Consider the following 16,975-nt stretch of genomic DNA (forward strand, 5'->3'; position numbering starts at 1 on the left):
ATATATATATATAAATATATATATATATATATGTATATATATATACATATACACACCCACACCCACACCCACACACACACACATATATATATATATATATACATATATATATATATATACATATATATATCTTTATATATATATATATATATATATATATATATATCCTTATATATATATATATATACATATATATCCATACATATACCCATATATACACACACATATATGTATATACACATATATGGTTATATATTTCTGTTTTTATATGTTTGTGTATTCACTCATGATGCTTCATCGTTTCTCAAGTCTGGTAGTATTCCAGGTAAGCACATATCGATGGGATTCTTGATATCATTGGAACGGATAAACGCATTGCTCATAGAATTGAGTCGCGGCGTACCTTTCTGTGCAAATATCTGGTGTACAAAATTTCATATATTATCGAATGATATCTGTCAACATTCACAGGCGCATGCCTTTTGTACTCACAGACGCAAGGTTTGATTCACTTTCCTATGCCTAATTGTTCGTGAGAGTTCGGATATCTTTGCTTTACGGTTGCCTGTTACATTTGCACACAGAATGTGCACCTCTGGTGACATAGTTTCTGCTACAGTTGCGTATCTCGCATTCCATTATTCTGATAACAGGCCACAGACCCATATCCCAATGAATGCAGATTCGGCATTCCCGTCACCTCGCGTCTGTTTGTTACATTTTTGTTCGTTTGCGATTCGAAGTTGTGGACTTAAATTTACAACCTTTTTATACAATTTGGTTGGTATTGCTGGATCGGTTCCCGTAGTTCAGTGTGCGTATAGCGAGTCCTGCTCTATCATTCATCATTGGTGTCTCCTCGGGAATACGTATTCTGATTGTAACGATAACAGTGCAAACTGTCAGTGATAAATGCCTCGTCATTTCAGCCGTGTTTGAATGCGGGAGCTTCAGTGTACGGCACTCAGGAGTAATATAATGATTTGCCTCAGCGTGTCTAAAGGCAACCATGGACCTCTTCTGACATTTGTGAGACATTCGACTATTCCTATTGATTTCCCTTTACTACTACAACTTTTAACAGCGTCGTGAGACACTCCTGCCAAGTCTGAAAAACGAACACAAAGTGAACCAGTTTGTCGACAGACGTTTTGGTGAGCAAGATGAGACGCTCACGGCCGAAGAGAAAATGCTCAAACGATTCGCTGTGGAGAGGCAGAAACGACGTGAAAAGAGTGCCGTCTATAACCTGGGTGACGGTAAGTGTAGCTAAGCGGCGACCAGTGGTAGTGTTTGTGTATAGTGTGCACCTGGTACAGCTCATGCGTGGTATTGATGTATGCATGTACAGGCGCACATCAAGATCACGGATGAGTTGCTTAGAAGGCGTACTTGTGCCTCCAATTTGACAAATGCGAAATGCTTGTGATTATTCCTTTTGGTATTGCTACAGCTGAATCAGCGTTCTGGAATGAGGTACTTCGTTATTGATAATTTGATGGTTGTGTGGCGGCTACCATTACGTCCTCAGCACAATACAAAAGGTCGCTTTGTTCGCTGTAAATAACAACGATTGCAAGCTGTAAATAACGAGCTGGCGTAGATACATTTACACAGATTCCTCCCAATGGAGAAGGTAGTGAGAGGGTAGGTGAGAGCTGCCACCTGCTAGTCAAGCTTGAGTTCATTGTATTTTGCCATCTTATGAGTTATGTTGCGCATGTACCACACAGATGGCGCCGGTGTGGGAGGCAGTTTGGGCAACCACACGACTATGAGTGAAGACGAAGAGGAGGAGATGTTTCTGACCCACGGCGGACGCTCACTGGCTGAGATCGACGACTTTGATGAGCGAGACTTGCGACTGTCTGATGATGAAGAGGTCGATGGAGACACCCGGTACAACACAGAGCTGCACTTCGGTGGCTTCGAGAAGGAGGTAAGGGTTGCGGTTGGTAGGTATATATTCTGTATGTAAAGGCAGATGCAATAGTTTTGTGAGCTCAAAGATGCATGTGCTGACGTACCGAAGGTGGGTGTTCAAGTATAAGTGACATAGATCTATATATTGTGGGAGCTGGAAGGGAGTGTGCGTACGGAAGGTTGATAGTGGGTGCTCAGAGCACTGCAAGCTGGTTGGCTGTTTTTGTAGTGACAACATTTTGTCGCCTGTCTCCGCGAGCTATCGCTTCAGTAATCGAGTATGGAGTACTAGGGCTTTTGAAAGGCATAAACTGAATGTTATACACACAAAACGGTTATTGGACATGATTGTCGTATATGGGTACTTCCTTTTACATACATGAATGTGAACGGAAACATGTTGAGATGAATTTTTAAGAATTTGAGCTCACTCGACCGACCCCTAACTCACTATGCACAGTCCGAGCGCAAGCCTGGCGACAAACCGCTCACGCGCAAAGAGATTATGATGGAAGTGGTCAAGAAGTCCAAGCTGTATAAAATGGAGCGCCAGAATGAAAAGATCGAGAATTTGGAGAAAATCGAGGAGCTGGATGATTACCTGGGGGAGATTATGAAGGAAGGCCGACTGCACGTGCACACAGACGACACGCGCGAAGCAGAGAAGAAGGTCAACCGAGTGGACAGGGACGATTACGATTTGTCTGTGCGTGCATTGGCGTATGAGCTCAAGGCGAAGGCGACAGATCGGTAGGCGTTCAGTGTGGGTTTGTGCGTATTATGGCGTTGTGCAGGTGCGTGTTGAATACTTTCCATCTCCTATTAGACCTAGTGAGTACTTTCCACCTCCTATTGGACCTATGGGCGTACTGCATGTTGGCAGTCACGTGTCGGAGGTTGTGTGCTTTGCAGATGAGATGAGATGATGCCCTTCAAGCTTCAACTGATTTCAATACACAAGTCTCTCCGTGCATCGTTGGGGTCTTGTCCATCATCGTTCTATTGGCGCCTTGTTAAGTTGTCTTTATACTTCTTTGCCACACTACAGTCTAAAGACAAATGAAGAACTCGCCACAGAAACTCCTTGTTAAGTTGTCTTTATACTTCTTTGCCACACTGCAGTCTAAAGACAGATGAAGAAATCGCCACAGAAGCTTTGGAAGAACTGCGCACCCTCGAGGCCAATCGGTTGCGCCGCATGCGTGGGGAGGCCGTGCAGGTGGACTCCAAGTCAGTCAAGAAGCACACGACGCAGAGTGCGGCTGCGGCTGCCTTGGCTCTGCAGTCTGTAGAAGACCTGGATGGTAACCTGATGCTGGACAAGGATGAGAATGAGGTGTACTATGAGAACGGCCAGATGATGTACAAGGGCAAGGAGGTTGATCTGTCGAAGGGACTGCCGAGTGCGTACGGTGGTGAAGGGGTGACAAGCAGGTGGGTGGGTGCGAACAGAGCGCTATTGTTTGTGTGCAATATATGTATATGGTCGCAATTTTCACGGGTTTGTTATGTTGCATAGTAACGGATAATTAAACCTTGGCTGCGATATATAAGCTAAGGATGTGAGGTCTTCAAGGTACCAACGACATTTTCGGGTGTGGAGCAAAATTGTGTATAGTGACATTGATCGCGAATGATAGCCGTACGTAGTACTAATTGTGTAATCGATTTGGAATTAAGAGTGGTATTCGGTCAACGAGACAGGGGTCGACTATCACGTCGTGCACCTGGAAGCTATTGTTGGTACGTGGGTCTATATTTGCTACTCAATTTTAACCTCGTGGGGTTATATTTGCTACTCGGTTTTTACCTCGTGGGTTTATATTTGCTACTTGATTTTAACCTCGTGGGGTTATATTTGCTACTTGATTTTATCCTCGTGGGGTTGTATTTGCTAATCGGTTTTTTACCTCGTGGGTTTATATTTGCTACTTGATTTTAACTTCGTGGGTTTATATTTGATACTTGATTTTAACCTCGTGGGTTTATATTTGCTACTTGATATGAACCTCGTAGAGACGAGATGGTGAGCACTTATATTAGTTACAATTCGTAAGGATTATATGGGAGGGGTGTTGACGTCAGTGGCACGAATATATCTGTTCACCGTTTATTGATATGACTTAGTAAGGCACATAACCCTTTGCACCCATCACGATCTATCTTTGTCATTGAACAACTATTCCCTATCATGCGGAAACCATGACAACAGTGAGGAGGAGGGCGAGGGCAGCGCAGAATCAGAGGCCGAGGACTGTGCGGACGAGAGTGGTGGAGAAAGTGACGAGGAGCAAGCTACCAGCGGACAGGCGAATGGTAGCGGATATGTGCATGTCTCACAGTTATGCAGCAAGATGGGTACAAACACTTACACTGCTACCGATAGATAAGTTTAAAGGGTTGGGTTCGTTTTGTTAAAATAGACACAATGTTGGCAGAGCCGCAACTCTGGCTCCTATGCCTGTCTGTGTTGTTTGTCACATTAAATGTGCACTGAAAAGAGTTTTAGATTGGCTCAGATATATAAGTAGTGCAGCTTTTTGAGATATCATGTGTATATGCATTCTTCTTATACAAGACATCGTACCCTTTGTGGCTGCTTTGTGTAGGCGAGCGTGGCAGTGATGAAGAGGAGGGCAGCTCAGAAGGTGAGAGTGAGATGGACAGCGATGTGGCTGACAGCGGCGACAGCGGCGACGACGAACCCAAAGCAAAGGTACATGCACTGTGCGCCTGTGCTCGTGCTTAGTGCCTCCGCCTGTACTGAGCTCCCTATGCTGTTCTTTCGCATTGTGTGTCCCTGTCAGTCTCTGCCATCTTTAATCGCTGTTGCATCCTCCCGTGCAAACCACGTGTGGTGTTTCCTGTGGTGTGCTTCCAGTTGTTTGCCGTTTGCTGGCTTCTGGCCTGTTTTCTTGTCTTTCGCAGTAGCGATTTTTAGTGCTGTTTGGTTATTCATAGTATGTGCGTACACCCGTCTGTATATAGTCTTCTGTGTATAGTTCACTGTGTACAGTCCTATGTGTATTGTCGTGTGTATAGTCCGGTGTGACTAGTCCTCTGTGTTTAGTCCAGTGTATAGTCATCTGTGACTAGTCCTCTGTGTATTGTCCACTGTGTATTGTCCAGTGTGTATAGTCCTGTGTGTATAGTCGTCTGTGTATAGTCGTCTGTGTTTAGTCCTCTGTGTATTGTCCAGTGTATAGTCCTCTGTGACTAGTCCTCTGTGTATTGTCCACTGTGTATAGTCCTGTGTGTATAGTCGTCTGTGTATAGTCGTCTGTGTGTTGGCTGGTCTGCTATAGTCGCTCCTGTTGCTACGCTATTTGTCGTGCGACGTTCTCTTGTGTTCATTTCCAGATTATACTCTCTGTGCTACTTTGTACTTAACTTGTCTTATATTTTTTAGACTACTTTGTACTTCACTAGTGTTCTATTTTTTTTAGCTACTTTGTACTTCACTTGTCTTATATTCTCTGGACTGCTTTGTACTTCACTGGTCTACTATTTTTTGAGCTACTTTGTACTTCATTAGTCTTATATTCTCCGGGCTACTTTGTACTTCACTAGTCTTCTATGTTTTGAGCTACTTTGTACTTCACTAGTCTACTATTTTTTGAGCTACTTTGTACTTCGTTAGTCTTATATTCTCCGGGCTACTTTGTACTTCACTAGTCTTCTATTTTTTGAGCTGCTTTGTACTTCACTTGTCCTATGTTCTCTGGGCTACTTTGTACTTCTCTAGTCTTCTATTCTTTGAGCTGCTTTGTACTTCACTTGTCCTATGTTCTCTGGGCTACTTTGTACTTCACTAGTCTTTTATTGTCTGAGCTGCTTTGTACTTCACTTGTCCTATGTTCTCTGTGCTACTTTGTACTTCACTAGTCTTCTATTCTTTGAGCTACTTTGTACTTCACTTGTCCTATGTTCTCTGGGCTACTTTGTGCACCTGCTGTGTGCCATCTACTGTTTATTGATCATGGTATCTCACCTACACTCACCATTTTCAATTCACATTCTCTCGTTGTGTGCTGATCATGCCTTGAAATCATCACCCACCCGAAGACAAAGAAACGTCCAGCCCCACTGACGGCGAAGCAACGCAAAGAGATCGCCGCCGCAGCAGCCAAGGAACTGCCATACACTTACAAGATGCCTGAGGACATCGAGGGCTTTGCTGGGCTGCTAGCAGACCACACAGCCACTGACATCTTGACCATTATCTCGCGCTTGCGATCGTGCTACCATGTGTCCCTGACGGCTACCAACCGAGAGGCGTTGGGCACTCTGTTTGGGTTTGTGGTGCAGTACGCCATGGCGGTGGCGGGAGGGGACATCGATCCAGCGGTTGATGCGGACAGTGACGGCGACATGGAAGCGCAGGTGTGTGGTGTAATGGCACGGAAGCGCAGGTGTGTGTGTGGTGTAATGGCATGGAAGCGCAGGTGTGTGTGGTGTAATGACATGGAAGCGCAGGTGTGTGTGTGGTGTAATGACACGGAAGCACAGGTGTGTGTGGTGTAATGACATGGAAGCGCAGGTGTGTGTGGTGTAATGATATGGAAGCGCAGGTGTGTGTGTGGTGTAATGACATGGAAGCACAGGTGTGTGTGTGGTGTAATGACATGGAAGCGCAGGTGTGTGTGTGGTGTAATGGCATGGAAGCGCAGGTGTGTGTGTGGTGTAATGACATGGAAGCGCAGGTGTGTGTGTGGTGTAATGACATGGAAGCGCAGGTGTGTGTGTGGTGTAATGGCATGGAAGCGCAGGTGTGTGTGTGTGGTGTAATGGCATGGAAGCGCAGGTGTGTGTATGGTGTATTGTCAACTCATTTTTATCAGCGACACGGGTAGGTGGGCCTTCGTTGACGTGTGTGCGATAGAAGCACAATGGATTCAGCTCACGTGCACGAAAGGAGTAGAACAGTGCAATGGGAATTGCTTGATCCTGAACGACTGCGAAATTCATACTGGGCTACGCTACAAGTATTCTATATCTGACCATAAATGTTATGCGAGTCATTAGTGTATATGCACATCCTTCGGCTTTGTTTTGTTCGCTTCGGCCCCAGTCTGCGGTGTGTTTGCTGCCTTGTGTTGGTGTATTAGTGCGATGTATTGGCTTGGTATTGGTTTGATCTTTTACAATGCGCATTTCATAGCCCTATACTTGACATTCCATTTCGGCGATAGTGTTGAGCACTTTTCCAATGCTAGTATACGCGCGAGTGCTTGCTTTTGTAGCTCATGTATGTGCCTGTGCATGCTGTTTCGCCTAAGCACTCGGTAAGTGGTATTCAGAGTTCTGCTGTGGCATTCGTGTTCGCTACCATTGTTCATACTCGCCAATATACGAACAATTCTCTGTTATTGGGAATATTTGGACCGAGCTGATATACTGTTGAAATCTTGGACAAATCATCTACCCTGACACTGACACTAGCAATGCCACTGACACTGATACTGACACCGACTATTGTATCTGCGCAGGTGGTGGCTCTATTGGATGGGCTGAGCCTGTGTCTCTACGAAATGGCCGTCATCACACCCACAGCCGCCTGCGAAGCCTTCAGACACCATTTGAAGCAGGCTACAGATTATCTCACCAGTGTGGGCAAGAAGGGGAAGGGAGGAACCAGTTCCAGGAAGCGGGTCATTTTAGGGCCTATTCTGTACCTGTTGAGACTTGTGATGCTCTTGTTCCCAGTGTCAGATCTGCAACACCCTGTGACTACGGGGGCGGCAATGCTCATGTCCCAGATATTGACTGTCGTCGTACCAAGGTATGTTTGCTGCGTATATGTATTTAGGGAGTATATGTTAATATATTCCGATTTAATATTCGCACTTCATAGACTGTCGCAGTATCTCCCCTGGGAACAACTGAAAATAACGCGTCCTCTGCAGTTAGCCCTTTTGTGCATGCATGAAAAAAGAGTTGCATACGTTATCCACCTCACACACCCCATTGCACACATGGACCTTTTGTGTGCAAACTTTCAATCATTCATTTCTAGTATCGTCTCGTCTTATTCTTCAGAAATCAGTCCGACTTGAGCAGTCAGTTGTTCTGTGCGTCTATGCTGGGTCAGTTTGTGGCCGAGTCCCATCGCTTTGTACCGGCAGCCGTCAACTTCATCACAGGTGTGGTGGGTGGCTTTGCCCTAGGGAATGACTGGTCCACAGAACTTCCATCACCTGAAGTCGAGTCTATAGTAGACAATAAACCAGGAGAGGCCGAGGCTGAAGCCGAAGTCGAGGCACCCAAGAAGACGTCCAGTAAGAAGAGAATACGCGCGCAACAGTCCAGCGCGAAGGCAGACGGTAACAGTGCACAACAGAGTGTAGAACAACCGAGTGCGAAGCGATGTGGGGTGTGTGCGCGGTCGTACTATGCCATGTTGCACCCGACTGCGGCGAAGGTGCCTGGTCTACTGAAGATGGATGACATTGACACGTGTCAGGAGTTGGAGATTCAGAAAATGGCGTTCAGGGACTTGCTAGTGCTTGGTATGTGCGTGTTTACATGACTGTGTAGGTCTAGTTGCGATGTGTGGGGATGGATGCATTGTATAGATCACTTGTCATCCGATTCTTTTGCCAGTTTTGTGTGAATATAATTTGCCATGCCATACATAGCGTGCATATCCGCTGATATGGCGAGTGTGACTCCTCTACGCCTAGTGATGAGGATTTCATTTCAGTTACTATTATTGAAGTGAAAGATCAGATAGGTCTATGGCTAGTGTGACAGATAGCTGAGTGTGATTTGTCGTGTAAATGAATAAGATACAAGGCCTGTATGACAGTAAAAGCATGTGCCTGCCTAGTGCATGATCTTCCATGGGTATATGCACAGACACCGATGCGCAGCAAAGCCAGTGGGTAGCGGTATTTGTGCTCAACTTGATGAGGGGCGTCTTTTAAACACATAGGTACATATGTATGTTTAGATGCACACATGCACGTATATAGTTCATGTGTGGTTGGCTACGAATCTATGTTGTAGTTGTTGAGCTCGAGGCTGCACTATAGCACTCGCCAGACGGGGATGGTGCTTCCGAGTGTCAACACGTGTTGTTGTAGTTTGCAACGATGATTAACCAATACGTCATCGTACAATGCTCGTTATTCTCAGGCGATGACGATGGAAGCTTTAGCACTGACGGGGTGAGGCTGAACACATTATCCGCAGCCGTGGACTTGCTGGCGCATTTCACGACCATATACAGCACATACAAGTGCTTTGACAGTCTATTCCAGCCAGCTGCTCACCATCTAAAGCATATAATCGAACACACACAGACCCTGCCGGCTGATTTGAAGGTGTGTGTATAACGCGTGAGATTGCGAGGGTGCACGTTAGGATGTCGTGACATGTACATGTATTGGCTGTGTTTATTGTTCATTGAACGCTGGGTTGTGGGTCTATGCGCTTGAACTTGCAAAGTAGAGCGTGTTGAGAGACAGCCTGCACATCAATGTAACTTTCGCAAATGACTTGAAAGTATTCAATTGGTTAGCAGGTGAATGAGGACCACACGGTTGCCACATACACTCGGCAGATGAGCACGTTAACTTGTGGTGTATCCACACTTCAGAGATAGGCTGTGCCATCAGCACCCGTTGTCGGTCTGACAGTTATAAGAAACTTTCTAAATAGTATCGATTGGGTTCGTTTCTAAGTAACGTTCTTAATATTGTTAATTGGGTTGGTTTCTAAGTAACGTTCTCAATAGTATCGATTGGGTTCGTTTTTAAGTAACGTTCTCAATAGTATCGATTGGGTTCGTTTCTAGGTAACGTTCACAATAGTATCGATTGGGTTCGTTTCTAAGTAACGTTCTCAATAGTATCGATTGGGTACGTTTCTATGTAACGTTCTCAATAGTATCGATTGGGTTCGTTTCTAAGTAACGTTCTCAATAGTTATGATTGGGTTCGTTTCTAGGTAACGTTCACAATAGTATCGATTGGGTTCGTTTCTAGGAAACGTTCACAATAGTATCGATTGGGTTCGTTTCTGCTGTCGCAAGTCTCATGCTCAGCCCCAAGACATGTCGGATGATTGTTGTGCTTGTTGTTGACATCCCTCACACACACGCACAATAGAATCGAGAAGCTGGTTGTCTACGCTACAGCACACAGTTGGTACTGACATTGGATTGAGTGATATTTTTTAACACGCAGTTGGTACTGACATTGGATTGAGTGATATGTTTTAACACGCAGTTGGTACTGGCATTGGATTGAGTGATATGTTTTAACACGCAGTTGGTACTGGCATTGGATTAAGTATATGTTTTAACACACAGTTGGTACTGACATTGGATTGAGTGATATGTTTTAACACGCAGTTGGTTCTGACATTGGATTGAGTGATGTGTTTTAACACGCTGTTGGTACTGATATTGGATTGAGTGATATGTTTCAACACACAGTTGGTACTGATATTGTATTGAGTGATATGTTTAACACACAGTTGGTACTGACATTGGATTGAGTGATATGTTTTAACACACATTTTGTACTGACATTGGATTGAGTGATATGTTTTAACACACAGTTGGTACTGACATTGGATTGAGTGATATGTTTAACACACAGTTGGTACTGACATTGGATTGAGTGATATGTTTTCGGTTCACTAACCCGTTGCATTGGTACTTGCAACAGAATCGAGCGATTTCTTTGGACGCCGCACTCACCAAGGAGACCGCCAACTGTGTGATGAATCGCGCTCATCTGATGCTGCAGAAGTTCAAGCCTGTTGCTCTCAGACAATTTAACCCCAAGTTTGAGGACAGGCATGTATCCCATATCAATGTACAACATATCAGTCGAGTACTATTTAGATGTTTGGTGTGCACCTATGTGGCTTTGATTAAATGCGTAGAAGCGATATCGTCGACACCTGTTTTCATCGCTGGAGGTGCCTATAGCCCACGTCAGTATGTGTAAAGTGGATGTGATAAGAACTGATGGGGTGTGCTGACGATTCAGTTATTGACTTGCGTGTGCAATGGGCTTCAGATACATGTCTGGTAGAGCGTGACGATTCGTGTAGAACCTTTCTCGAAGTGTACAGTATATTTTAAAGTACTGCTTGATTTCATTTGATAACTACACACAGAGAAGAGCAGATATATGCTAGAGATATGGGCGCACGCACACGCACGCAACACCTCTCACGTACATGGAGGTATCAGTATGCACTTGTCGTTCACGTAGAGATAGTTTGTTAAGCTTGCACATCTTTTTGGTCTCACATCCACAGGTACATGCATGGCATGAGCTTCGATCCCGACAAGGACAGGCGCGAGAGAAAGAAGCTCAAGTACTTGCACAAGCAGGAGCTCAAGGGCGCGAAGCGAGAATTGAAGCAGGACGCACAGTTCATTGCCAGACAGAAGCTCAAGGACAAGATGGAGGCCGACGAAGACAGGAGCCAAAAGGTCAAGCGGCTGTATGGCATCCTGCAGGACTCACAAGCAGAGGGCAACTCGCTCAAGCGCATGAAGAAATAGGAGACCCACGCAGCAATAAACTTAGAAATCCGCTATCTGATACTGGGTCAGGAAGGAACTTGTTTAGATTGTCCTAGTTTTCAGAATGAAACCCTACAAGCTACGATATGTCTGCCACCTATCCCTCGGATTTGTGTTGGGAGTAGCGACCGATTTCACATTGGTCGTACTGTTGCGCCATGCAAAGTGTTGAGAGACTATCGGATTAAGAATCTACGCAGTATATTGAACACTCCCATTGCCTTGTGCACTCATTAGAATCTGCCATTGTACGTATCGCACTCCACCAAGCTATACATTTGTACTAGTTTACTTGTTTCGCCTACAGTGGACACACGGAAGTGGTGGAGTGTGTCGTACAAAACATTTTAAACTATTTCTCTGGCTCCGTATTTAATGTGGTATCCTCCCACACTCGAACGATTCCAACGCAAAGTGCCGAGGCTTCCTTTGAGATCACCAGTGAGCTTTTTCTAATATACCCGGATGAGTACAGTGCATATTGAATCCCGTTGTCTAAGGAGACTGCACGGGAGGTTGTGGTCCGTACAGAACATACTATAGACTACACACTTCCCCTGCTTCGTATACCATTCTTGCATTCAGTACACAACCGCCCACCACAAAACTCATAGGGGTGTGGCATTTGTATGCATGCATTCAGTACACACCCGCCCACCACAAAACTCATAGGTGTGTGGCATTTGTATGCATGGCATTCAGTACATACCCGCCCACCACAAAACTCATAGGTGTGTGGCATTTGTATGCATGGCATTCAGTACATACCCCCCCCCCCCAACCACAAAAATCATAGGTGTGTGGCATTTGTATTCGGTACATAAGAAAATCCACACAAATTTCTTGATAGCTATTCTTAGACATACTCAGCCATAGACATCTATTTTTAGTTATTCTCAACCATAGATGCCTAATATGAGACACTCAACCATAGATATATATTCTTACACACATTCAACCATATTTATATCTATTCTTATACACTCTCACCCATAGACAGCTATTCTTAGACATTCTCAACCATATATATCTATTCTTAAATATTCGCAACGATAGATTGGAGCTAAGCTCCTTGTACATGTTCGTATCTATTGCATACTATAATATCCTCAAGAGGGTATGTATAAGTCGCCCCAGATGTGCCACCATGCTTGCACTGTTTCTGTCAGTTAGGTAGCATTCTATAAGTATGAAAATGCAAATTTGAAAGTCAAGCTTGTTTTTAAGCACTCTATACAAGACCCTGGCAACATAGTAGTTGTGGGCTCAGTCATGTTGATTGACAGCAGTTCAACGGGATTGTACAATTTATCAAGACTCAATACATTCAAAGTCTCAACTGGGCCATATAAAAGGCTACTTCTAACGACTGAAGGGCAAACCTCCTGTTGCTCTCCTGAGTACAAAAATATTCTAAAGTCAAAAGCCGTTCACTTCGCACACTGCTGTGCTCTCGTTGATAACCCCGAGTGATTAAATAACTGATTCATTCTCTGTGATACATAGCACAAGAGTCACAGAGTGATCACTGATAATAGGTCGCGTGTTAGTTTAGAAGACTGTCGTGCCTGACAATATATTTAATATATGACATAATCAATTTCATCATGAAAGTTTCTAGAACAGTTTGAACCAGAAATTCTGATTGGCCGATCCGCGATGTTATCAGAAAAGCGCGGGCGCTCTTTTATTCAGCTAATCACAGTTGCGAATTTGCGATCGTTTTGTGGGATTGCTGATGTGAACACGTGTATCATTGTGTATATATTCTTTATGTATGCACTTTAGTTATCACCATGACGGACCCCCTCACTACAACCCCTATACTGAGTGCTGTAACCATGACATACGCATACGATAGCCTCAAAATGTGGATGTGTGTGAATTGTGTGTATATAATGTACCGCTTGAAGCTGGTGTATCATTCTGAATTTTAGCATTTTCATGAGAGGCAAAGTGACTTCTAGGAATGTCCATCTACCTGTCATAGCATGTTAATCGTGAATTGATTTGAGTCATGTAAACCATAAGTATATACAAGTTTTACATATACCTATTATTAGCACGAGAAAATTGAAATCTCAAGTGAAGTTCTCTGTCTATGAATTTTTTTACTGCGAAACGGAGCTGAATCCCGCGAATAGCTCCAGTATTGTCGTGCGCTGTGTATTCATGAGTGTGGGGGTCCAGTCACAAGACTTAGAGTGTGTTTATAGGAAGTGATAACCAACAGAAAAGGGTTCATTCTGCCATTGTTGACGCAATGGCCGTTATCAGAACAGATGTCATGTTGCGAGGGGTGCTAAAATATGTTGGGAAGTACCGATATCAAACGTGTCAGCATATATCAGAATATAAAGCACGAGATGACCCAACGTCGACCCCACCAATTGAATGCACAGCGGTATATCAGTTGATATCAATTACATATTCTTACTCTTTCTACGTCACTGAGGTGGTCGATAGCTGTCATTCGTCGCTGTACAGCTGTTTAGGCTACCTCGGGAAATTTTATGTTGTGGGTTCAGTAAGTAAATATCACAACAAGTACCACTGCTAAGTTTCATAATGGGAGAACTAAACAACACGCCCTACAACACAAGACATGAAAGTAGGGGGTATCGGCATCCCTGTTGCTGTTCTACGAGCAATATTCCCAACCTTAGTTAATTCTACCCTACAATTACAGGATAGTCCCCAGCCACAATTGGTAGCGTTGTTTCCTTCTAACCTTAGTCGTTTTAACTAAGCCCATGCTGCTTCACACCCATTGTGATACAGTGATATATCTCATTTGATCAGTTATTCTGTTAAGAATCGCTTCAAAACACTGACTTGTTGCATAACGCACGTATCGACTTGCTTCGGACCACAACACTTACGCACCCTTGGAACACACACAGTTGCCCCTAGAATATTGTAACATTAAGATAAACCAAGTGAAATATCTTGATGGTGATGGCGAAGAAGCATAGGTCTCATAATTGTCATATGTAGATGCTGTTGGTCTCATTGTAGGGTGCCTACAACAGTGACACCACACAACATCGACACACACAAGCAGCAGAGCAACCACGGGTGGCCAGGTTCCCAAATAGATTGTTCACACTATAAATTCAATCTACGCTGAGCAGCCCTGATAGGCATCGGATAGCTAAGCAATACTTCGAACACTGCCATACCCCAGCATATACTCGGTGAACAAATTGCTCGCAGTATGCAGGGCCAATCCAGTTCGCCAACGACAGCGGATGACCTGAGTCCATCGTCGTCGCTCTCTGAGATGCGGTTGTGCGAAAGCAACTCCGAAAGCAGCGCATCGCCATCCCAGCTAAGTGACACGCAGTCTATCTCCGAGGCCATAGAGGACGTGTCACCCTCAGGGGCTGATGACGGCTTGCGCACCTTGCCGTCACTTAAGGCTACCGTGCCCTCTGTGGACGCGTATGCCTTTCCTCCGCAGACGAAGGGTGAGGGGTGCGTTGAGAGGTCACATTCACACTCAGGTGTGGGTGATGAGAGTGTTGGAGGAATCTCTGATACTGGACTGTATTTGGCCACACCAACCGCAAGTGGGCTGGACGCACTCGCCAGCTGTCCTGACCAGGCAAAGATACCACAAACGACAGACGAGCCTGAGTTCCCCATTACACCTGACAAAACTGATATGGGAACCCCACCGGAGAACATGCGCGCAAGCAGCACACCACTCAGAGATGTCACTGTGGGCGATTACATGATCACAGAGCTTCCATTGATCGCACCCACAAGTACCGCTACTACGGACAGTATTCCAGCCAGCTCAGCAATACTCTCAAGTACTGCTACGTCACAGGAGAGAATACTGCCAAATCAGAGCCTGCAACAATTCTCCGATGAGACTCCGGGCGTGTGCAGCACCGACACCACAAATGGCGCCTCGAATGGGCGTTCCACCGCGAGCACATTGTTGGTAACAGACAATGGTCAGGAGGTGTCTGGGGGCGATGCGAGGGCAGACACTCAGCTTGACTTAGACTCAAGTGAAGAGATCAGCACTCCATCAGCTAGTTCCGACGAGGAGATGAGTGGATACGAGGTACGTGAAATTGGTTTGATGCACGTGTAGGTGAAATTAATTCGGTACTCTCGCTTGCAGGACCGGAATCTAGTTCCTTCAGGCATTGTTTCCGACACATATATTCAATGACATGATTATAGATCCTGTGTGAGATTATGCTTATGGCATTAATCCTCTGAGCCGTGTCCTCATTCGCTTGACCGTGTATCAGAGAACAAGTTTCTGCACGTAAACATGCAGCTCGGACAATTAAGTAGCTTTTTTAACGTAATCAGTATACATGACACATGAAATCTGAGTAAGCAGGCAAATGTACTTATTCATACAGTTCGTCTTAGTGCCAATGCTTATACGTGACGCAAACCGCTTCTCATCCTTTGCACCCGTTTGCTTGCTCTATACGATTACCCTTGCATTTTCGGGGCACAGTGATACTAGTGTTGCGTGTTGGGTCATGGTGTTTATGATAATGTGCTATGTATATGATTTACTCAGGTCGATAATATCACTACACGTAAGTGTTCTCGTTTAATATATTTTTAGAGCGTCTACATAAACATGTACTTTCAAAGTTTATGTGCTTGTTTGACTCGTCGATCTTCTCGCCTCAAGTGCCTTGAAGTTGTTTGATAGCCTAACCCATTATAGTACAAGCGCTTGCACAGGAGCGGTCCAGCGAAATACAAGCGCGGAATGTCACCACATCCCGGTATCAGTATTAGCAAATATGTCATATTGCACCTACGATACGGTACAATTGCGGTCGTTAGTTCCTCTTCGCAGTATAATAGGTGTACAGCAGTGGTCTTGAACATTAGTGATATAGGGGCCTGTGTGGCACCACAGTTCATTCGTACCGTGTGTATCTTTCCCCTAATTCATGGTCAACTGCTTTGTTTCTGCCTAATTCAATCACTCTCGCAATCGTTATATCAGCTGAAAATATTGGGAATACCCACCAACGGCATCAGGACACGTGTGGAAACGCAGATCAATCTGTGTCTGGAGTTGGTTGCAACGGATGGTCGGCCGTTGTTTGAGAAGTTGCATATCGATCAGAGACTTGTGAGCAAAACCTCGCAGATGGTAGGTTGCTACTTCGCCATGGCTGTGGTATTTCAATAGAAATAACTCTAGAACAAAGGTGTATCTTGGTACCTTTGTGACTCTCACACTCCTCATTCTTGCATTTAATGTCCCTGTTCGACATCACGTTCAAAATCATCACTACACATGCACATATACCAAGTTGTAAGACTGCGCACGTGTACACCCGATGCAACTGTCTGTGCCTTTCTCAGTTTCACCTGTAGAATCCCGCAAGCTATTCATTTGCACAAATAGAAAGGGGTGTACTCTTACTCGTGCGCAACTATGTCGTTCACTTAGTACAATTTCACTGTAGTCCTTTCGTTCGTCACTGTCCCTACATCTATCGCCAACAG

At 44.8% G+C, this 16,975-nt stretch overlaps 2 protein-coding genes across 2 annotated transcripts; both read left to right on the forward strand.

The window, feature by feature from the left end:
* The first annotated feature begins 1,074 nt into the window (after positions 1-1,074).
* On the forward strand, positions 1,075-11,565 carry SARC_04009 (hypothetical protein). The gene is made up of 12 exons (XM_014302186.1): positions 1,075-1,259; positions 1,734-1,939; positions 2,384-2,673; positions 3,046-3,357; positions 4,136-4,239; positions 4,533-4,639; positions 5,989-6,306; positions 7,413-7,705; positions 7,963-8,432; positions 9,061-9,248; positions 10,599-10,729; positions 11,200-11,565. The coding sequence occupies exons 1-12, from the start codon at positions 1,190-1,192 to the stop codon at positions 11,447-11,449; spliced, it is 2,739 nt and encodes a 912-aa protein (XP_014157661.1). The 5' UTR covers positions 1,075-1,189; the 3' UTR covers positions 11,450-11,565.
* Positions 11,566-14,534: 2,969 nt separating this feature from the next.
* On the forward strand, positions 14,535-16,655 carry SARC_04010 (hypothetical protein; the record flags this gene model as incomplete). Its single annotated transcript, XM_014302187.1, has 2 exons — positions 14,535-15,548; positions 16,467-16,655. The coding sequence occupies exons 1-2, from the start codon at positions 14,688-14,690 to the stop codon at positions 16,653-16,655; spliced, it is 1,050 nt and encodes a 349-aa protein (XP_014157662.1). The 5' UTR covers positions 14,535-14,687.
* Positions 16,656-16,975: the final 320 nt, after the last annotated feature.

Source organism: Sphaeroforma arctica (assembly GCF_001186125.1).
Source record: "Sphaeroforma arctica JP610 unplaced genomic scaffold supercont1.215, whole genome shotgun sequence".
In the NCBI taxonomy this organism is placed as follows: domain Eukaryota; class Ichthyosporea; order Ichthyophonida; genus Sphaeroforma; species Sphaeroforma arctica.

Excerpts from the sequence above, each read along its gene's own strand:
- SARC_04009 (XM_014302186.1), top strand. The coding sequence starts at position 1,190 with ATGCTCAAACGATTCGCTGTGGAGAGGCAGAAACGACGTGAAAAGAGT. Across the intron at positions 6,307-7,412 it reads ACGGCGACATGGAAGCGCAG|GTGGTGGCTCTATTGGATGG; the intron begins GTGTGTGGTGTA and ends GTATCTGCGCAG. Across the intron at positions 8,433-9,060 it reads CAGGGACTTGCTAGTGCTTG|GCGATGACGATGGAAGCTTT; the intron begins GTATGTGCGTGT and ends CGTTATTCTCAG.